The sequence below is a fragment of the Dermacentor albipictus genome, unplaced genomic scaffold (assembly GCF_038994185.2).
Source record: "Dermacentor albipictus isolate Rhodes 1998 colony unplaced genomic scaffold, USDA_Dalb.pri_finalv2 scaffold_20, whole genome shotgun sequence".
Classification (NCBI taxonomy): domain Eukaryota; kingdom Metazoa; phylum Arthropoda; class Arachnida; order Ixodida; family Ixodidae; genus Dermacentor; species Dermacentor albipictus.
Window position 1 is genome coordinate 2,562,501 of NW_027225574.1, and position 24,225 is coordinate 2,586,725.

Consider the following 24,225-nt stretch of genomic DNA (forward strand, 5'->3'; position numbering starts at 1 on the left):
ATGTGTGCACAAAGAAGGAAGGAGTACTTTTTTATGTTCTCCATTTTTGTAGCTCCCGACAAATCTTGACCGCGTGCGGTTCTTAAACATGCGCCCAGTTCCCTGTACACGAGCGCTTTTTGCGTTCTGTTCCCATCGGAATGTGACCGCGGCCGGGATCGAACCTGCGACCTCGATCGAGCTCAGCTGTGCAACGCCATAGCCACTGGGCAACCGCATTGGGTTAATAATGCAAGTGCCGGCTGTTCGCTTGCGCGAAGGCACCTGGACCGTAACGCTCGAATTGAAACCGTATGATTGTTGGTTCGATCTGAGGTACACCGGCTCAGTCATCCTCTCACATTGCGTCTGGCCGTATCCGGGGCCGATTCCCCACAGCTTTCATTCGTAAGAGCTGCTTGCCACGTCTGGCTGGCCGCCTTCGCTGATGACAGGTGCAACGTCACGATTGGCTGTCACCTGCTCTTACATACAGTTCTAGCGCAACGAAGTTGTTAATACGCGCGCTGATCTATCTGAACCGAAGAGTGGCGGGTGAACGTAACGAATGGGATCGGCTCATTTACAAGCTCATGACGGCTGCTCGCAATAGAACTGCTAGTCGCTTTGGCGGCACTGTGTTGAAATCATCATCATCAGCCTGGTTACGTCCACTGGAGGGCAAAGGCCTCTCCCACACTTCTCCAACTGCCCCGGTCATGTACTAATTGTGGCCATGTTGTCCCTGCAAATTTCTTAATCTCATACACCCACCTAACTTTCTGCCGCCCTCTGCTACGCTTCCCTTCCCTTGGAATCCATTCCGTAACTCTTAATGACCATCGGTTGTCTTCCCTCCTCATTACGTGTCCTGCCCATGTTCATTTCTTTTTCTTGATTTCAGCTAAGATATCATTAACTCGCGTTTGTTCCCTCACCCAATCAGCTCTTTTCTTATCCCTTAACGTTACACCTATCATTCTTCTTTCCACAGCTCGTTGCGTCGTCCTCAGTTTAAGTAGAACCCTTTTGGTAAGCCTCCAGGTTTCTGCCCCATACGCGAGTACTGGTAAGACACAGCTGTTATAAACTTTCCACTTAAGGGATAATGGCAACCTGCTGTTCATGATCTGAGAATGCCTGCCAAACGCAGCCCAGCCCATTCTAATTCTTCTCATTATTTCCGTCTCATGATCAGGATCCGCAGTCACTACCTGTCCTAAGTAGATGTATTCCCTTACCACTTCCAGTGCCTCACTACCTATCGTAAACTGCTGTGTTGAAATAGTGATGTCTATACGTATACATACGCGACCATGTGAGAGCAACCCCTATGACGAGTGTAATGCGATAGCAACCACGTGGCATATGGTAAACGAAGCAAGTGGCAAGCAGCTGCAAAGTGACCTGAGGTCACCTTGCTGGCGGCTCAGATGCAAATGCAGCCTGACGCGGGAAAGGCGGACCCGCGGCTGCCGTGTCCTGGAACGTATTTACAACCTGACACCCAGGGCGAGGTCATCCCTTAAATCGCAAAGATGTGACCATAAAAATGACCTCGGGCGGTCGGCTTGCATTGAAAACAAAACAGAGCGGTGAAGGTGCAGTCGGCAACAAAAGTTTACAAAAGGGACACGTGATTTGGTTTAAGCGGGATTACCATGAAGCCTGGGTACGTAGCCTCGAATTAAGCTTCGGTGCTTAGTAGCCTTTGTGACATAGGCAGTGATTAATTAGAAGCACCATGCCTTACGAGAGCAGAAATTCACATTCGCCGTAAAACTGGTGTCCCGTAAGCTGTTGTGGCCGTCTAAGCATGAGAAGGTGGCGCTGAGAAACAAGTGAGAGCACAGTGCTTTCTGGTTGTGGTGAACACTGCAGTACTTTGTCAACGTTAGCCATACAAAGGAAGCAAACTTAAGAAATGAAACAAAAATGCACTGCAGCTGTTTGTACACCCCCGTCTTGTTAAAACCTACCTACTACCAGTCTAACGCGACGTACTTTTCTCAGCGTCGTATTTCTGTATACATCTTAAACTTTTCTGCATCAATTGTCCATCTGACATTGTAAATATCTATAACTGCGGATTGGTAAGCATAATGAGTCGTTGTGGCTATTTAAAAGAATAACCAGTGATTAAAAAATCGTCGTCGTTGTCGTTTAACAGCGAGACTGTTTTTGCATTGCACTACTTTCAAGGTGCGCTCAACTTACGTAGTACGCGGTGTACTTGAAGTGAACTTCTGGTCGGTAAAAGTAGACACGGGAATTTTTTGATAATGCACTCGTCAAGTCTTCAACGTTTAATAATAATATATAAGTTGTAGCTTATCTTTCCTCTATACTTGAAAATAACCTCATTACTGAGCACTGTGATCATTTAAAGAAGAATGCTTTTCGAAAAATCTGCATAGTTGATTCTTTATGCGAGTTACGAATTTTTTTATTCAAACTTTTTTTTTCACAAGTTTCACCAACAATAGGAATGTTCTTTCACTTTATTGGCAGCAACAGTCTGTCGCAGCATCTTTTTATTCTACATGACAACAACAACAACAAAAAAAAAACAATCACGGTGAAATGTTGCCTAGAATATTAACGTTTCGCTTGTTGAACTCACAAATGTCACATGCAAAGCGGTGGGTTTAGAAATACAAGGCGGGATGTTGAGATCTTTAAGTGTTTGCGTTTACTTGCCTTCAATCACATCATGAGTCACCGATCAACACGAACGGATATTTGTTCTGACACCGCATAAATAAAAGCAATGAAACGAATGACAACTCTTGGGGAGACTGAGAAACTCACGAATGACAGGGGTGTCTTTCTTCCGTCCACTGAACTTTCGCGGTTCAGGAAATTATGCACAAACCGCACAAACCATCGCCTGTTATACACTCGCCGTATTTTAGATTCATGAAAACGTACACGAAACACAGCAGACAAACACTCATGCAAGCGTGGATAAAGAAAAAAAAAAGAGACATAAAGTTGTGTTCAACGCAACACGAGAGAATATAAGTGCCGGGAAAGTTTTAAACCTCACACGTAACATGCATCGTAGAAAAAAAATGAAGACACAGAAAAGCGTGGAATCCTTATTGCGTGGTTGGGTTGACCTTCCGTGAATATTTGCGCCCCTGCCGTTCTCGGTCTCTGGGTCTGTTTTGTCCGCATGTCCACAAGATCGAAACAGCGGAAATCGTCGTCCGTATAGCGGTGCACAGATGCATCCGCGCGGTGGGCAGCACTCCGTACACAGTATTGCAGCGAACGGCTGGTCGTCGCACCTGTCACCGCTCATGCCACCACTGTCGGGGCTATGCACACCACGCACGGGTGGTTGAGTGGTCAACCACACCGTCACCAAGACGCGGACGCTGCAGGAACTCGCACGAACAGAAACGCATAGGGGAGTTCTTTCAAGAGGACACAAACTGCATGTGATGAAGTCGCGTATGCCGAGAGAAAAAGCAAGCCTGCTGTCTCGTTGGTGCTCCGAGTCTGCGCTTTTTCTGTGTTCTGTGTCCAATCAGGTTACGAGTTCCGCGAACACACTGCACACACACGCACACACACACACAAAAAAACGACCCTGTCAGAAAAGCAGTCTTACTACGCCACCTCTACGAGAGAAAACGTGTAGGCAAATCCTGCTACAGGATGTGAAGCTGCTTTCTGCCGCGTGGCGCCGTGGCTTGAGTATTTCCCATGCCCCCCTCCCCCCATCTTCCTCCTCAACACGCGCACTTCACAGAACCAGGATTTGTGCTGCTGGATGAGGCAGTTAAGTGATCTCATGTGCCTTTGCGTTTACCATCGCCCTACTTGTGTCTCACAGAGTTTGCAGCTTGCTACTGCGATGGATACCATCCACTGAGGAAGTGCATATTAACCCCATTTCCAGAAGTCTGCTCAACGGAAGCGCCCGACGTGAGTGCTGCGTCAAATGACGACGCGCGCTGGCTAAGACGGTGCGGACATGGGACCTCGTGAGACCGAAAAATTACGCTGAATTCTTTGGCTACGCATAGTAGTCTACACGATCGCTGTTACTTTTGTGCTCTGAATCGCACGCATGTGACGAGAGAGAGAGAAAGAAATGTTACTGTTCCTTTCGTAAATCATGGCGAATCTTCTTAATGGTTATAAAGTAGCGTGGTCTCGTTTGTTTTTGTGCTTAAACGGCCTAACGTCCATAATAGCAGCGTTCAAGAGCCCCATCTTAATTGCCTCGAAATCAAAATCTACCGAAAAGTGTCAATGCCAGGCTGAATAAACGCGTTCGATTCGTCAAAAAGAATGTTTTGTGTTGGATCCGGTCTCACCATGGAAAGTTTAGGTCGGATTAGGCCGTGTATAGTTGAGTGAAAAAAAGTGGAGGACACATAAGCTTCGCCTTAAGAGCGGAACCCGATAGTGTTATCGCACCCCGTTCGCACCGCCCACTCATTCGCTCGGCATGCTCTTGAGTCACACAACGACGAAACGCGCGCCTGAGCAAGCGGAATAAACCAAAGAACTCGGTGTCTCAGAGGGAAAAACGATCTACGCTAGCCAAACGCCGTGATCGGCACGGACAGCCGGGCCGCGATGCGCCATGAAGGCGGACGCGATCATGGGGCTGACGCCTCGATGCAATCGCCCTCTGTCTCGCTTGGGAGCCCCACGCAGCCGCTGACTCCTCGACAGCAGCACGGCACACATCGCAGGGGACGCTTTCCCACCAGACGCGCTACGGCGCAGCGACACGTCAGAGGCGTCCCGCATCGGACGCTGCACCTAGGAATCGCGCTGTGAGCGGAAAGAGGAGCCGCGTACCGCGGGCGAGTAGCGCGCCGCCTGTCGGCGCAGCGCCGTACATTGCGAGGAGGGGGTCTTCTGTGTTTGCCGCAAGATGGCTCTGCGTGCGCGCCAAGCGCAGAAGAAATGTAGCGGAAACGTACTTCACTACGCGTTTAACTGCGACTTCTGTAATTTACATGCTCATAATTACTGATATACACAGCACTATAACTTTCTACGGCACGTTTCTAAGGCAACACCGCATTCACTAGAGGCGCTGTTGTCCCGTTGCGAACATCGAACTCATGGCTCAGTAGTAGCGTCTCCGTCTCTCACTCCCTAGACCCTGGTTCGATTCCCACCCAGCCCATCTTGAAAGTTGTTTTTATTTATGAATTGCCTTCCGCCATTTTTCGCTCACGTCCAACGCCGCCGACGACGCCGGCTTTTCTGCGACAGGCGCTCCTTAACGCTATCGCGTTAATACCTGCCTGGTGTTCACCGGAAATAACATTGCTGATTGAAATGAGACATCAGGTAGAGTTGTTGGATAAGAGAAGGAGAGCACGCATGGGGCCACATTTAACATTTTCGGTGCGCTTTTTAAAGGGCATGCAGTGCGAATGCCGGAGCACACAAATATACGCCAGGGGCACTACACGCGTTACTGGTTGCACTAACGAGCCACCAAGCATGTCCTTGGACTGTCAGTTCGGTCGATGAAGTGAAATCACACGCCCCAGTCCGCGAGCGAAATGGAGCTTCATGGTGAGTCCAAGTATACCGGTATCATAGCACAACTCCGGAAGCCGTGGTCTGACACACGAGACAGTTTCGCAAGAATGCTAGCACGCGTGTCACTGCTTCTGCTCGTTGCAGAGATCGGCGTCGGCCTTGGACGAGCCAGTCACTGTGGGCCCGCTGTTGTTGCTGATGCTGGTAGCGACGGCTGGCCGAAGCTGAGATTCGGACCCGAGGAACGCCTGTGCTCCTCTCTGCTGGTGGAGGTCTAGGGCTCGCTGGAGGCTCTCCGCGTTCCCGCCGACCGCTGCGCCGCTCACCGAAGATACCGGGAAGCCACGGCCCATGGCTGCGGCGGCCGCTGCGGCGGCAGCGGCGGCGTGGAAGTAACCGCCGTACGGGTAAGGCCAGAAGGCCGCCGGAAATCCAGAACCGAGGCCGGCCGCACTGGCAGGGTATAGGCCAGCAGCGGAAACGGCACCGTGCATTCCCGGGAGTAGCTCGATGCCGACCATGGCTTGCCTCTTCCATTTTGTCCTGCATTTCAATTGCACACGCACGAAATTGGTGACCGCCTCTTCGGTACCTATAGCAGATTATAATGCGCCCACGCTATACTCACTCACGAATACTGTCACCAGTGCGATGTAGCGGTGATTCTGTTTATGCACATGTGCGCAATAATAGCACAAGGCGACGTCTGTATACGCGCTTGTGCGCCTACATGGTATGGCAGCATGACCGCTCTTAACAAAACGTAGAAGCTACGGTAGCAGCCGTCTCGAGCACGATTTCAGCGAGCGAAACCAGTACACTGAAGGCCGAGGAAACATAGACCACGGCATACAGTGTATACAAAGCAGTCAGCAAATTTGATGCGAAAAGGAAAGCGTCCACAGCGTCCACTAATGGCGAGTTTATAGGCTTGAGGCCAAACGAAACTGAAACGCGCAGAATTCACTTCTTGAGATCGACATGCAGGCATGGGTTCAAAATGACTTTGATAGAGGTATTCGATCCAGGCACGCAAGTGAGTCGTAAGAAGTAACTTGATGGAAAAAGTGTCATCGGTTGTTTCTGAACGTACTTTAGGGCTTTGAGAATAACACTTGTGATAGTAAATAAATATTTAAATGTGGAATTATCGGAAATAACTAACTAGGCAAATACAAACATTATAACTGCTGAGAGTTACCCTAGGTGAGCGAAAACAAATGCTATCACCTCGGAAATGCTATCGCTTTCTCATAGATAGTCATCAGATATGAATTCTGCCACATTTTTCCTGTTCTGTGATCTTTTCTGCCAACCAGTCATGGTGGCGTGGTGGTTCTGGCGTTGCGCTGCTAAACCCGAAGGCGCGGGATCAAATCCTGGCCACAGAGGCCGCATTTCGGTGGGGGAGAAATGCAAAAAGACCCGTGTACCGTGCATTGGGTGCACGTTAAAGAACCCCAGTTGGCCAAAATTAGCCCAGAGTCGCCCACTTCAACGTGCCTCATAATCATATCTTGGGTTTGGCATGTAAGACCCCAGAATTTAATTTTAATTTATTATCTTCCGGTGTGGGTGGGTGCGCTTTCACTTTGGGGTCATCGGAACCATGGAGGCGGCTTGCAATTTATATAGCGCATGTGACGAAGTACGGGGAACAAGTCTTCGGAACATGGTGTTTCTCTAAACACATTCGGTGATCCGAACACAAAACTACACAGACGCATGCACTTATACTTGAGTGCTACTTTAGCGGTAAAAATTGCCCTGCGTGGTGCGCAAAGAAACTCCCATTGCATGAAAACAATTAGAATAACAAAAAAAATTCTCATGGACTTCAACGCCTTCATATTAGAATCAGTATTGAGATTTCATTTCGGCTGCCCTTGAAGGCGACTATCGTTTAATTTGCTATTGTAGTGGCGGCAAACTACAGGCACAAACCTGAGCCGACGAGGCAACATGGATGCCGCTACTTATATTTATAGAAATCGTCCAGAAATGGGGGGGGGGGGGGGGGCAATGGATCTGCCCGAACGCCACATGCCGGGCGTGCTGAAAATCTTCGTGCCCCGAATTCCAACTCCCACAGCTTGTGAACCCTCTCGGCATGGCATTCTGCGCGCGATGTGTATTCTTAGCACTCTGTATTATCACAATACCAGAAATGATGCGCCGGACCGTTTAGGGTTGTCGTTCTGCAGTTCGATTTAATCCACTAGAAGAACGGGCGAACTGCAGCTGCAACAATGTGGCATTCACCACTGGATATCATGGCGTTGGCGATCTTTGAGTGGAGAGAAATAGCCAGCACTTGTTCTACGAAAGCATTTTTAGAGCCCAGCCCATAGGAGGCATTCCAAGGAAAAGTTTGAATAATTCTCGCAAACAGTATGGTGGAGACCAATAACTATACCCTTTTTATATATATAAAACAACGACAACAACAATAACAACTTATTTACGTCCACTGCATGCAGGACGAAAGCCCCCAAATTTGCCGCGAAGCTTGCATTCGTTATCCGACAGTATCGTCCTGCACTGCATGGTGAACACTTTCGGTTAAAAAAAAATTGGTAGATACACTTAAGTCTACTTACATGTGGGAATGAGAAAGCATTATGTAGCCCTCGGAACGCCAACGTGCTCATGGTATACACTCAGGACGTGGCGCCATCCCCATGGCTGCGACCTGGGGATGGCGCACGCACGAGGCACGCGCGCACGAGGCACACCTATAGAGAACCGTGGAGCTACCGTGGCGTCGGGAAAACGCGCTCGTCTCGCTCGCCATAGTCCCTGCTTTGATTCTTACCCAGGCCGAAACCTACGAAATTTACTTTTCAGAGCGATCGATTCCATTTGTTTGCAGGAACATCCCCAAGGAATCTGATGTCAATCCGAGCATTCTCGACGTGTTTTTGTACTCATTTGCGCCCTTGGCTATTTTTGGTACAATCTTTCGGTCACGCTGACGCAGGAGGATTTTCGTGTAATTAATAAATGGGACACCCAATGCATTTAGTCGCCAATTTGCGGATTCTTATCCCGAAGCTGGCGCGATATAGTCTCCTGAAGGAACATGAATTCAACACTAGCGTCAGTTACAGCATGTCGCATAAAGGAAATAATAAAAACAAGATTTATGAGCTTCGAACAATGAAATACTTCGTTGATGATAAACCCACATTTCTCGACTCGACCGGCGGTTAGACATTTCTCGATTCGACCCGCGGTTCGGCGGTTAGACATGAACTGAGCGGCTCCGATCCCGCTGTGCGCATGTCCAGAAAACTAGCACCCTGGGCGCCGCCATGTTGTCACGCTAGCCACGCGAGACACACAAAGCCCTCCAACGTGACATCTAAAACAGAGCGCGCCCGCGTAATACGCAAAGTTTCCCATCGCGTTCTGCGCACGCGCACTTTCGGCGAGTGATATTATAGCGGTACGCGAACGTTTATATCTAAAACTCTAGTGCGGGTTTAACTCAATGCACTGTTTGCGAGAATTGCCTAAAAATCTTCTTTAAACACCGGTACGAGCCCCTCCAACCACTTCCGGCTCGCTGCTTTGCGTATTACCTTCTGTTCTGGTACCAGGTCTTCACCTGCGTGTCCGTGAGGTTGAGCTTCGCCGCCAGCTCCATGCGGTCCTGCACGCTGAGGTACTTCTGGCGCTCGAAGCTTTTCTCCAGAGTCTGCGCAAATAACGAATGTAGTGTCGAAAATTATTTCGAAATGGAGATAAGGGCCGTGACAGAATATTATCCCAGGTGAGGTTTGGTGCCATGGGTTTGGTGCCGAGGAAGTGGTAGAAGAGAGAGAGAGAGAGAGGGCTGAAATAGGAAACAGGGGTTAGATTCAGAAACCGCTTCCATGCACAACAGTGCATCACCCGTTTGCGAGAGCGTGAGCGCCAAATTACAGCGAAAATTTGAAGAAAAAAATGACGACTAATAAGAAGAGAAAAGACGAAATAAAGATGATGTTAAAGCCTACAGAAGCAAATTGATTTCTCACCCGCATCCATTCCTGCGTATGCGCGCATGCACAACGTGTATATTGCTGCACATAAACGCCGTTTAATATTATAAGCCTGTTCGTTAGTAGCGCTCGATCGTGTTCTACACTTCCTTGCCTTCTCGCACTTCCGTGATGAGTGCGGTGCGAGCCTGTCCAGTTTTCTATTTTTATCAAGATGGTGGCTTCGCGTCTGCGTCACGTGGTGGTTTGGTCGAGAAGAAAGGGGGTTAACCAAGTGGCCTGCATTTTATTAATCATATCGTGAGAAGCCAACAAACAAGGACACCAAGAAAAACATAGGAGAAATTACTTGTATTTACTCATTGAATTAAAGAAATGATTATCTAATGGCAATGAATGTGGATGAAAAAAACAACTTGCGACAGGTGGGGAACGGTCCTACTTCGAGTTACGCGTGCGAGCATCCTTTCTTTCATTCAATATGTAAGTACAAGTAATTTCCTCTATGCCTTCCTTAGTGTCTTTGTTTGTTGGCTTCTCACGATGTGGTGGTTTTATGTATTGCCTCATGGGTGTTGGCAAAGTCGACATTAAAACAGGATCAAACTGTCACATTACGCTCTAACTGAAGTGTCGTCGTGAATCTGCGACCGCAAACTCGTTCCCCACATGCAGTCGCAACTATATAACCCACACCATATATTGCGCTCACTCATTGCGCTCGCTTACACCCCACATTCCACGCATCCGGTATTGTGTCACGATTGTGCCTGAAGTGCACAGCAATTACATAATTAAATTATGAACTGAATGACCACACTGATTATTAATTAAGCTCATTCGCTGTGCTGCAGATTGTAGCAGAAATCCCCTGTGTACTACTGCAGATGTGGGTTGAACCATTTTTCCAGCCTTAACCATATTTTTTCTGTTAGTGAGAGTTTACACGTGTAGAAAGTTCCTTCCGTAGCCAGGCTTAAACTTCAAGGAAATCTGCGGTGACACGTGTATAGTCGCTCCGAGATATTTGCACGGTGACACGTGTTGTATGGGGGGGGGGGGGGGGGGGGGGCATACACAGTTTTCTTATTCCGGCCTTCATATCTCTGGTTTGGTTTGTACTCCTCGAAATAAAGTATAGGACGACAACACGAGTCGTTTAAGCACCGCGAATGCCAACTCGAACGTTATTTCGCCACCCTCCACTCGCACTGAGGGTGGCGCTTTTAGGTACACAAGAACCACACCGGCCAGACGCTATACGCGCGGTTCACTTTTCTCGAACGCACACCGAGCCGTCCACGGCCGAGGTCAGATAACGCTTTTGAGAAACAGTTCATTGCTTAGCGACGTCAAAGCGGCGGGCGTCATAAAAGGCGCTCACCAACCGATCTCTCATTGGGAAACTCGCTCATAACAACGCAGATGCCTCGATCGCATCGATCTTCAGGATCACCAGCATACAGGACGCCGTGTTCCGTGGTAGCTTTAACTCATGTAGCTGCGTGCCCATGTTTTACGATTGATAGGCGTATGTAAAAATACTGAAAGATATCTATAGCGGCTCCACAGCCACCGTAGTCCTCCATAAAGCAAGCAACAAAATCCCAATAAAGAAAGGCGTCAGGCAGGGAGATACGATATCTCCAATGCTTTTCACAGCCTGTTTACAGGAGGTATTCAGAGACCTGGATTGGCAAGAATTGGGGATAAAAGGTAATGGAGAGTACCTTAGTAACTTGCGATTCGCTGATGATATTGCCTTGCTTAGTAACTCAGGGGACCAATTACAATGCATGCTCACTGACCTGGAGAGGCAAAGCAGAAGAGTGGGTCTAAAAATTAATCTGCAGAAAACTAAAGTAATGCTTAACAGTCTCGGAAGAGAACAGCAATTTACAATAGGCAGCGAGGCACTGGAAGTCTTAAGGGAATACATCTACTTAGGGCAGGTGGTGACGGCGGATCCGGATCATGAGACGGAAATAATCAGAAGAATAAGAATGGGCTGGGGTGCGTTTGGCAGGCATTCTCAGATCATGAACAGCAGGTTGCCATTATCCCTCAAGAGAAAAGTATATAACAGCTGTGTCTTACCAGTACTTATACCTACGGGGCAGAAACCTGGAGGCTTACGAAAAGAGTTCTACTCAAATTGAGGACGACGCAACGAGCTATGGAAAGAAGAATGATAGGTGTAACGTTAAGGGATAAGAAAAGAGCAGATTGGGTGAGGGAACAAACGCGAGTTAATGACATCTTAGTTGAAATCAAGAAAAAGAAATGGGCATGGGCAGGACATGTAATGAGGAGGGAAGATAACCGATGGTCATTAAGGGTTACGGACTGGATCCCAAGGGAAGGGAAGCGTAGCAGGGGGCGGCAGAAAGTTAGGTGGGCGGATGAGATTAAGAAGTTTGCAGGCACGGCATGGCCACAATTAGTACATGACCGGGGTCGTGGGAGAAGTATGGGAGAGGCCTTTGCCCTGCAGTGGGCGTAACCAGGCTGCTGCTGCTGCTGATGATGATGATGATGAGGCGTGCATGGACCACAATACTTCTCGTCCCAGGCATCATGACGGTACCGACGTGGCGCGCGCGACATGTGACACGGCGCTTGGGCCCGACGCCTGCTTTTCTTGCCCGGGCGTTTAGATCGGTATCCGGCCGTTTGTCGTTGCGCCAGTTTTTTATTCTCTAAAGCAAACGCACACAAGAAACCCGATTGTTTTGTGGGATGAGGCCGCCTCCGTGCTTCTATTGCCAAAATCGCTTTGAGGAGGTCCCATTGCTGGGAGAATATATATCGGAGCTGCACTTGACGGTTGGATGAAATTTATGAACATCTCCTTCTAAACGGGGTGGCAGTTGGTGCCAGCAAGCTAATTCTTTTGCTGCGAACAGCAGTTACGAGCTAAAAAGTGAACAGCGTGTGCTCGCTCGTTAGTTCCGTTCGGTATGCTTCTTAGTTGGGAAAGAACACAACGCGACGTCAAAAAAAAAATGAAGAAGAAGAAGAAGAAGAAGACAGAGAGGAAAGAAAATGAGGCAGAGACAATACATCTGACCAGCGCTGCAACACCAACAATCTTGCATTTGGGATAACGTAGTTTGCATTAAAATTGCATGCGACAAGTACGCTTTACAGAAAGGCCAAAAGAACAAAAAACACGAAACTCTGGCAAACAAAAGACATGCGTCTATAGCAGCGGTAGCCACTCAGCCACAGTATCGAAGGTGGTAATCATGCTCTACGCATTTCAGCACCTTTTTCTCGGAAGATAGACCTTATCGAGCGAGGTGGCTTGGTGTATCAGCGGATTAAGCACGCATTGCGCGAGTGAACGGATAGCGCTTGCGTTGTGCGTAGACCAAGAATGCCGATGGTTTTCTGTCGGGAAAGACGTCGTAGTACGCTCTTGTAGGCACATTTCGTATACACCGTAACACAGCGTCAGGCCCTGCGCAGCCATGTGCAAGCCAGGTGCAAGTGATTTGATTGGATTTCCATCAAGAAGCGTAGCGCACACCCACTATAGGGCATTCGCGAACAATAGGGCGCTAGTACTCAGAAAAAGCCACCTCGTGGAGGACTTTCCAACAGGGCCTATCTCGCATTTGTGCTTGCCCTAAGGCGATGATACTACGGACATCATGCGTCCGCTGCTGCATGCAGGCTTCAAGCTTCTTGAGAGGGCGGGGCGATGCTTCCATGCGTGTCCAGGAGTTGCTTCGGTGGCACGTGGAGTTAGGATACGGTTTTCCGCGAGTACCGCCGTGCTCTTCTCAATATCACGTCGGAATCTCTCAACGCATCCAAGAGATGTGGGCCAAAACATATGCTCACATCATCTGAGTTAGCGGAATCACAAAGCCAGTGAAGTCTGGAGAGTTCTTTTAACTGTTTTTTTTTTCAATGCATTGTAGGCCCTTAAAATCAAATACGTGATTCGAGCTGCCAAACCATTGAACTCGCATAAGCATACATGCCAACTCTCCCGAATATATCGTACGTCAAATTTACAAATTTGGGCCCCGTCTACAATATAACGAACGCTGCGTTAAATTTTACGAAAAGTACATTCTGCTCGCGAAAAATAAGATTTCGAAGGTCTCATAGGAAGGGTCGGCGCAATTTGGAATAACAATGCATAGAAGAAATAAATCGGGATTGTACCTATGGCCTATCGTGGCAGCGCAAGACGCCATGTATCAGAGGGGTACAGCTACTGCGCCAGGGGCTTTGGGTTTGTATATACACAAAGGTACCGCAAAATAATCTGTGCAGGAATATTGGTGGAATAAACGTAGAGCAAGCACGAAATAAACATTACTTTTTTATGGTATAAGAATACTTACGCGTACATGCCAGCATGTAAACCTTAAAATTCGTAAAAATGCCACAGCAATAACAAACCAAGAAAGGAAAAGTTTGGGGGGGAGGGGGCAACGGAGATTGTTTTTAAAGTTTGCCCTGAGCATGCTTCTTTAGTGGGATACATATGCGTTTTGGTAATGCAGCAGACTAGAAGCAACAAACTTGGAACAGCAGAGATTGAAAAGCAACACGCACATTCATGTTCAGCGAGTTTGCTGTAGCCGATTTCAGGTGCTTCAGAAGCTTGTCTGAGCAAACTTGCTCAAAGTAAGTATAGTTCAGTGCTGTACTAGGAACAGCGCAGCCAAGAACATTCGACTGCTGACTAAACTGTCCAGTCAGTTGCTGGGCAGCTGACTAAATTGACCAGTAAACTGACCAGTAAACTGATTAGTGAACTGAATAGCAATACCTTGTGGTCAGCTTACGTGGTTCTTTTTCTTTACCGCGAATCAACCTGCGCTTAAATACCCTATCCAGTGAAATATTTTTGTTAGATTCCGCAGAAATGTTGCCCTAGGTGTCTAGCACTTTGAAGGACTCGGTGACTAGCGCGCGACATACAACAATTGCAGTACACGGCCGCGTGTTCGCCACCATGGAGGGGCTTTTTTACGTGGCGTGTGTGGGAGGATTGTTTTTTCCCCCCTTTTTTGTCCATCGCGGTTGTTGTGGCATTGTGGTGTCGAGTACAAGGTCGACGCTTAGTACACCGTGTGCGACGACTGCATTCTTTTGAGAGCGAAGTGCAATAAATAAATAAATAAATAAATAAATAAATAAATAAATAAATAAATAAATAAATAACAATATTTAGTAAGGGTTCCCGTGAAAAGTTTTTGCTGGACGTTAGAGAACCCTAGTTGGTCAATATTAATTAGGAGCCAGTAAAGCGTCTCACAAGCAAATCATGGCATTGGGACGCGATTTCGCTACTGCAAGGGAAGAAATGTCTTCGTTACAGCTTACTGGGCCCGGCAGCAAGCTAGCGATGGCCCGCGCTAACGTTGCACGCTTCTTCGTGGTGCAGTTCCTCGGACTTTGGAGTTTGCAGCTTCTGGAGCCTTCCAGCTTTCGCGCCCCGTGCCCAGCATCTGTCGCCAGGTTAAGTCCAGGCACAACACTTCCGCTCTGCAGGCGTATTGCGGTGGAGCCAGCGGCGCCGTCCTAAGCTTCAAATCCCCGGCTCACTGACAGCACATCGCGGTCCGTGCAATTTATACATGGCCACCAACCGTATCTGCAAGCATCGTGGCATTCACTCAGTTATCTGAACACCGGAACCACCCCTGTGTGCATTCTGCACATGCGTGGAATTCTGTTAAAAAGCTACGCCCGAGCGAGGCGCCCTTCAGTGGGCCCGGCAGCAAGCTAGCGATGGCCCGCGCTAACGTTCCACGCTTCATCCTGGTGCAGGTAACGAACCCTTATTGCCTTTACGCATAGCCTAGTAGCCACCTTGCACTCTTCGTGCTGCCGGGCCCACGGCGCTTTTGTTCCATTGTGTGTGATTGTGCTCATATGCTGTTAAAGCTCCTCATGCTTGCTGGTGATATCGACCCGACAAAGAGATTCCCCGGCCCCGACAAAGAGATTCTTTATCTTTTGAAAGAACTGCAGTTTGAGCAGACGGCAATGCTAGAAAAACGAAAGTCTATTGAAAAAAGCTAGTTGATCATGATGAAACGTTCAGTGAAATTAAAGCACGTCTAGACAAAACTGAGACAGCCTGGGCTAGTATCCACGACATGCAGATTGAATTGGGCGAACTTCATGAGTTATGCACCGAAAATACGGCCCAGATAGGTGTACTTTCATCCCTGATAAACGATGGGGAAAATAGGTCTAGAAGAAATAACCTTGTTTTCTACAGCATCGCAGATAAACCCAAAAAATCATGGTCTGATTCTGAGAAAATCATTATTGCACATTGTAAACAATATTTCGATGTACAAATACAGCCGTGTGATATTGAGCGTGTACATTGCATTGGGTCTTTCTCAACTGGAAAGTGCAGGCCTATAATTGTAAGGTTCGCTGACTTTAAAAGCAAAGATCATGTCCTTTCTTCGGCTCGGAAGTTGAAAAAATACATGCTATGCCGTTGCACAAGATCTCGCCCCAAGCACGCGCCTTGCCCAGAAACGCCTCATCGAGTTTGGAAGGGCCCGTAAACTGCGGTACAAGTAGCGACATGGAAAGCTTATCGCAAGGGAAAAAACCTACTACTTCGACCACACTTCCAACCAGGTCACTGAGGAACGCCTTTAAACATCATTGAGACCAAATTGTACACCGCATCCACGGAACTGTCAGCCTTCATAATTCCTGCTCGCTAACATTCGCAGTGTTGTTCCCAAGCGTGATGCACTCTGCACTCTCATAGGCTCATCTTCTTGTGATGTCTTACTACTCGCAGAAACATGGCTTAACACATCAATCGATGATACCGAAATTCTCCTTTACTTCTCCCATTTTGACATTTTTCGGAAAGATGGACCCGATAACTCGCGCGGTGGGGGTGTATTAATCGCCACTAAGCGGAACCTACATTGTTCACTTGTAAACCTCTCTTCAGAACTGGAAATGATTTGAATTCGATGCATTGCTACACACCCGCGCATTCTGATTGGTATTTGCTATGGGTCCCCTATAGTGTCGACAGCTCTTTCATGCTTTTACTTCATGAAGCCTTAAATACGTTAACAAAAACGTATCCTAACAGTCCTGTTCTTCTGTTTGGCGATTTTAATTTTCCAACTATTTATTAGTCCGATCTTACCTCTACATTATCTGAAAGCAGCCCTGCTAGCGATTTCTTAAACACGTGTGTAACGTTCGACTTAACGCAGCTCGTAACTGACCCAACACGCGTTACTGCTCATTCGTCCAACGTTTTAGTTCTTCTATTGACAACTCACCCTGATAACGTTACCCCTGTCACCATATCGCGCGGTTTGAGCGACCACGTCGCGCCAGCATTCTGCCGACTCCACTTCCATGGGAGCGGCGTCTCCCAGTAAAACACGGGAAAAAACCGCAAATACTGCAGCGCGAAGGAACAGTGATCTCTACGAGAATCACTTCGTCTTCGTCTCTTCGTCTCTTCGTCTGCTTCGGCAGGTACCGGACCGAAGAAGAGAAATTGCCCTCCGAGTCAAGCTGACAGCGAGGACACTGTGGTGTACTCCTGCTCAAGCGACGACGCCTCAGATGACGAAGGCATCGAAAGAGTGGTACACCGGAAGGCCAAGAGAAAAAACATCAGCGGACGGTCTTCATCAAGTAAGTCTACCGTCGTGCCACAGCCAAGGCCATCGGCGCACACAATTCTTTTTGTGCTTGACACACCTGCCGACAACCTCAACCGCCTTACGGCTGATTTATGCTCGAGCCGCTTATCGCCGCAAGCCGCACCGCACGTGTGCTGTCGCGCGAAAGATTGCACGTATCAAACACTTGTGCACAAATTTCGGTTTACAATGTGTAAGGTATACACTGTGCACACAGTGTAAATGGTAATTTGTGCACAAGTGCTGGATACGTGCAATTTTTCGCGCGACCGCAAGCGTGCGGTGCGGCTTGCGGCGATGGGCGGCTCGAGCGTAAATCGGCCCTTAATCGACAAGCGATTTCCGTTTCTCCGGAGGCTCTTGTCCCAGGAGAAATCAAAGGTATCAGAATCAATACTCGAAAGAACGTCCTGGCGATTGATGTCCGTAACCGAAGCGCAATCAATGCTTTGATGGCAGTAAAGCTCCTGGGCAACATCAATGTCCACTACCTTATTCCGCAGGACAACGAAACCACGGCTGGTGCTGTTTATGATATTGACACATCGATTAGCGAGAGTCACCTGCCAATTTTAATCAAACCTGCGACAGATGGTGTTGCCTTACTACAAGCTCGGCGCCTAGGCAAGTTGACCTGTGTAAGGCTCGTGTTTAAAGGTGACTGCCTACCATCACATCTAAAGGTCGGCCACTTTCGGCATGTGGTACGTCCTTTCGTACCCAAACCACTTCAATGCAGATGGCGTCAAAGAATTGGACATGTGAGTGCTGTCTGCCGAAATACAACGATATGCCCCAGATGTTCTGAACAGCACGACACTGACACTTGCCGTGCAACAGAGCTCAAGTGCCCAAATTGTCAAGGCTCGCACGCTGCATCCTCAAAAGACTCTCCACGCCTAAAGAAAGAGCAAAAAATCTTGAGAAAAATGGCCACAGACGGATCGTCACACGGAGATGCTTCTGAAGCGATAAGGCGACATCGCTCCCGAAGACGAGTCTACAAAATCCTCTTCCGGTTCAAGGGAAATGTCTCGTCCGGCAACGCCGTCTCCTGTTCCATCTGTCTCCAGTAAGAGCACGAACGTCAACGAAAGAAGTGGCCATGCTATTCATACTTCATCAAATGAGGTGTGGCCAGCACTGCCGAAGACATGCCCCGCGCCAGAGCCACAGCATATGACTGGCCACTTAAATTCAAAGGTCCCTACAGTTGACCAAATACCGGACAAGGACTCACAAGTGATTGCTATGCTCAAATCACTCACGAATGTCATGCGTCTACTACTGACCAACATGGACACTCCGGCTGCCCGTAGCGCACTGCAAGTATTGGACGCGCTGACTCCAGTACTTGAAGGCATCGCAAAGCAACATGGCCCGCCCTTCCCTGCCTTTCCACAAGGAAGTCAAGAAAGCATCTCTACTGCAGTGGAATGCCCGTGGTCTCAAATCGAGAATTTCAGATGTTAGACATATTGTCTTCGAAAACCGTTTTCCCATCCTTGTAATTTGCGAACCGAACGTGCAGAATGTTATACACATTTCTGGCTATGAGGCATTCATGTCCTCTACCTGTGGTGATGTGAGCAAGGTAATTGTATATATTAGATGTGATCTGACTTACGTGTTGCATCCAGTCCCGCCTCACGACGGCAACCAGTACGTTTGTTTAATTGTGAAAACGAATAAGCTTACGTTCACACTCGTCGCTGTTTACATTGCTCCTTCAAGTGGCTTCGACTCTAAGCGACTACACGACGCGATATCAGCAACACCCGGCCCTACGATTCTCATAGGAGATTTTAATGCTCACCATCCGCTTTGGGGGAGTTTGAAGATGGACTCCAGGGGAAGGAGACTAGCATCCTTTGCCTCACAGTACGACCTTTACTGCCTCAACGATGGTAGTCCGACATATTTACGCGGGCTTACGTACAGCAGCTGCCTAGACTTGACCCTGGCTTCTCGGTGTCTTGAGAGAAACGTGCAATGGTTTCCAGACATCGAATCACATGGAAGCGACCATATTCCGACGTACCTAAAGATCAAGAGACTATCTAAAAGCTCCACCATGACCCTCCGGCGAATTGACTGGTCGGCGTTTCGGTCGCACATGGAGGGAGTATGTGTGCAAGGGAACCATTCAAATCTGGAACACGAAATTCAAAAAGCCATGCAAGAGGCTACGCGTAGTTTTCAGCCTTTCTCGAAATACGAAGAATTTGAAGCAGAACTGCAACGACTACGAGCAATTCGCCGGCGGGCTGAAAGAAGATAGAGAAGAACTAAATCCATCTATGATCTCCGGGACGCTAGCTGGATGCAAAAGACGATTCAATGTCGCATCGATGCACTACAATCTCAAAGATGGAAACGTTTGTGTGAGTCCTTGGATCCACGTCAGCGATTATCTCAAATATGGAGAATCGTGCGTGGGCTTCGCGTATCACCGCAACAGCGCGTTCCTTTCAAAGCCCTCGCTTTGCACCAAGGTCGCAGCGAAATTGACATTGCTGAGGAATTTTGCCCAAGACTTGCCAGCTTGAAGCTCCAACGCGCACTTACACCATGTGCTACTCCTGTGCCACGGGATTCCCGCATGGATGTAATGTTCTCGGTGGAAGAGCTTGAAGCGGCGCTGGCGACTTGCAGGCGCTCTTCGTCACCTGGGCCAGACGGCGTTACCTATTCGGCGCTCGCCAATCTTGGGCAGAAAGCACGACTCATGCTGCTAAACCATTACAACGAGTATTGGCGCAACGGTTTGGTTCCACGTGAATGGAAATGCAGCCGCTTGGTTCCACTTCTCAAGCCTGGTAAATCACCGTTAAACTTGTCATCGTACCGGCCCATCGCTCTGGCCAGTTGCATAGGGAAAATAATGGAAAGGATGATTTTGAGGCGCCTGGAATGGTACCTGGCAAATTACAACGTGTACCCAGATGCTATGGCTGGCTTCCAGCGTGGGCGCTCATCCATAGATGATGTCATTGATTTGGTTACGTTTGTTCAGCATCAAAAACGTCTGAAACGACTCACTGCGGCACTATTCCTAGACATAAAAGGCGCCTATGATAATATAGCACATTTTGCCATTATAGATGCTCTGATTGAAGCCGGAATCGGTGGCCGCACTTTTTAGTGGCTGTGCAGTTATTTGACCGGCAGGTATTTCTTCGTTATGACCGAGGATGGCGCCACGACTCAACACCAAACGTTCCGTGGAATACCGCAAGGTGGAGTGTTGAGCCCGACGCTATTCAACCTAGTGCTCGTTGGCCTAGTCAGATGCTTGCCCAACACAGTTCAAGTATCAATATATGCCGATGGCATCTGCATTTGGGTGTCTGCTGTAACACGACTGCAGCTATGAGCACGGCTACAAAAGGCAGCTACGTTAACATCACTGTACTTGCGAAAACAGAACTTAGAGCTGTCTTCAGAGAAATGCTGCCTTGTTCCATTCACTCGGAAGGCAATGAAGCGTTACGATGTAAACGTCAATGGGCAGGCAGTTGCAAATGCACGGAAACATCGCTTTTTATGAGTAATTATTGACCGCGACCTATCATGGAGCCCGCATGTTTCATACCCAAAGAAGAGGTTAATTACAATAATACATCTCCACAAATTTCTCGGCGGAAAGCCATGCGGCACATCGGTGCGGTCAATGCTGCATCTTTATAACGCCTTGTTCCTCGGTTACGCAAGATACAGCCTTCCTGTGCTTGGAACCACCTGCAAAACAAACCTGCATGTACTCCAGGGACTACAAGCTCAAGCCCTAAGGACGTGTCTCGGTCTTCCGAGGTGTGCGCCTACAGCGGCAACGATTGTGATAGCCCGAGATCACCCAATATCAACATACTCGGCAACCTACGCTCTCAGTGCGCATATTCGACACGTTGCCCGACTACCTTCTCACCATCTTGCAGCTCTACCCACAGAAAGGCCACCCACAACTTTCACTCGTATAATTGATGCCAATTGTACCTCACTGCCATCGAACTACATGCCTGCAGCAAGACCATCGTCACCTTTATGGTGCCTGCACAGACCTGAAATTTGCCTCACCATCCCAGGAATCACGAAGAAATCCAACGTGCCGTCGTTTGCCCTTAAGCAGGCCACATTAGAACTTTTACATGAGGTGCACAGTGGCCGCGTACACGTTTACATTGATGGCTCAGTCACATCTGCAAGTGCAGCTGCCGCTGTGGTGATACCAAGACCATACGTCAAAATACAGCTAAAAACGTCACATGTATCATCAACGACAGCTGCTGAACTGGTAGCCCTGCATGCGGCTCTTCATTTCATTCAGGAGGAACCACCCCACACATGGTCAGTCTTCTGTGATTCCAAGGCAGCCCTACAGAGTGTACTGTCAGCAATGCGCCATGGATCACATGAGCAGCTCGTCGCAGAAATTATAGAATTCCACCATCGACTAGTTGACGAAGGACACGATATAATATATCAGTGGTTGCCTAATCACTGTGGCATACATGGCAATGATCGAGCAGACGCAGCTGCCCGATCTGCCCATGAGACGTCAACTGCGTTGCCATTACTCTTTCCAGAGCCGACGCAGCGAAAAAACTTTCCGCACTTCCGCGTGACCTGACATTAGCCCAATGGAATTCATCCGATTTCACAAGTGCACGCCTTCATACCCTGGACCCTAATTTACAGCTCCCTATTCCGCCCGAGCTTCCACGACGTGACTGCACCCTTTTAGTCCGTCTATGGCTTGGAGTAGCATATTCAAATGCCTACTCTTTCCTTATCGGAATGGCCAACAGCCCACTTTGTGACTTCTGCGGGTGCAATGAAACAATCGAGCATCTTCTTTGCCAGTGCTCTCGTTTTAACCCACAAAGAGCGATCCTCTCAGCCACCCTAGACAAACTGGACAAGCGCCCAATGTCAGAAAACAAGATCCTTGGAAACTGGCCCACGCGAACATCAGCGCGATCTGCTATGAAGGCGCTGCTGCGATACTTGAAAGACACGGGACTTTCTGACAAATTGTGAATGTACACTGTGTGACGTAGGACTGTACGGTGACACTGCGTAAGACTAGGAACGCCTTTGCGGGCTGCGGGACAGTGCCCACAGAAACACTACGTGTGTACGTGCGTGTGTGTGTTTAGGTTTTTCTTTTTTTTATCCTTCTCTCTATCACCTATTGCATCCCCTTGCCCCTCCCCCAGTACAGGGTAGCCAACTGGAGATAATCTCGGGTTAACCCCTTGTCTTTCCTTTGCATTTCTATCTCTCTCTTGAGCGACCACGTGACAGTACATATATCGTTTCATTGCAACCTACGAAAGAAAAAAAAAGTGGAAAACACTTACACTCTATGATGAAGGCGACTATGTCAGTATGAACCGAGAATTATCTGAGTACTTCGATACGTTCGTCGCTAACTTTCCACTAAATTCTCTCGAGTTGAACTTGCTGCTTTTCAAAGCAGAGATGCATAGCCTTATGCGTCTTTACATTCCCACCATTACAATAACAGAACAACATCACCATGGTTTCATGTATCCCTCAGACGACTAGATATGAAAAAAAAAAACGACTGTTTCGATCAGCCAAGCGATCTAATTCTTCTTCCCCATGGCAGAAGTATTACGCAGTCGAGAAAGAATATGGCAAGTTAACCTCTCAAACTAAACACAAGTTTCTTTCTGCCACATCACCAGCTATGCTACCAACTAACGCGAAGCAATTTTAGAAAACTCTTAATCCTAATCAGTGGAATGAGATTGAACTTAACAATAGCTCCGGACTTCCGATCCCTGACACTAAGGTTGCAGATTTTCTTAACACAATATTTAGTTCGGTTTTTACTAATGAATTACCTGAAGGCTTGCCCGATCCACCATGATTCGCGTATCCACTCATGCAAAATATCACATTCGATCCCATCGGCATTGCCAAAGTAATTGAAACATTGAAGAACTCGTCATCCACAGCAGTAGACGGTATCAATGCCAAAGTGCTAAAATATACTAAACATGAGTGAAGCCTGTTTTTATCACTCGTATTCCAGAAATCGCTTAACAGCGCTTCAATTCCACATGACTGGCAGGTGGGCAAGGTCATCCCAGTGTTCAAGAAAGGAAGCCGATCATCACCGAGTAACTACCGCCCTATTTCCATAACAATCGTGTCTTGTAAAATAATGGACCATATATTATAGTCGCATATTGCTAACTTCTAACATCCGTTAATCTTTTTCACTCAAGTCAACATGCATGGTTTCCGCAAAAATTATTCCTGTGACACCCAACTTGCTCTTTTCTTGCACGACTTGCATTTAAACCTAGATCGTAATATCCCGACTGACACAATATTTTTATATTTTGAAAAAGCGTCGTCTCTTAAAAAGTTATGCCATATTAACATTCATCCTTGTCTTCTAAGCAGGGTTCGAGGGTATTTAACCATCAGCAGTTCGTATACGCTCACACTCTTCATCCTTAACACCAGTGCTTTCAGGCGTACGTCAAGGTACCGTACTTGGTCCCCTGCTTTTCTTAATATACATAATTAATATACATCAATGACCTGCCTTGTAATATTTCTTCTCATATCCCTCTCTTCGCAGATGATTCTGTAGTTTACCGAGCAGTTATACCCCACCGACCATTAGGCGTTACAAAATGACCTATCGCGCGTACAAAACTGGTGTAACACTTGGCTCATGTCATTGAATGTAGCTAAAACCGTGTTAATGTCTATTCATAGTCGTCGTAATTATGATATGCCTAATTATAGCATCAATAACGTGCAGATTGCAAGAACTTATTCATTCAAATATCTTGGTGTGTACACCTCGCGTGACTTAACTTGGACCTGTCATGTTAACCACATAATAAATTCTGCTAATCGTACTCTACGTTACCTACGCCGCAACCTTTTCCTCGCTCCTCCCGCTCTTAAACAAATTGCTTTTCTAACCTTTGTGCGGCCGAGGCTGGTGTATGCCGATGCTATTTTGGTCCCCACCACAATAACCTTATTAACGCCCTCGAGTCGGTTCAGAACCG

General features: G+C 47.8%; 1 protein-coding gene across 1 annotated transcript in view; it reads right to left on the minus strand.

Moving 5' to 3' along the window:
• Positions 1-5,348: 5,348 nt before the first annotated feature.
• The window catches only part of LOC139052218 (homeobox protein B-H2-like), a 66,187-nt gene continuing 47,310 nt past the window's right edge, over positions 5,349-24,225 (minus strand). The window contains exons 3-4 of the mRNA XM_070529315.1: positions 9,087-9,202; positions 5,349-6,045 (exon numbers count right to left, since the gene is read on the minus strand). Coding sequence (XP_070385416.1) covers positions 5,625-6,045; positions 9,087-9,202 — 537 coding nt within the window. The 3' untranslated portion in view covers positions 5,349-5,624. The remainder of the gene's footprint in view (positions 6,046-9,086; positions 9,203-24,225) is intronic.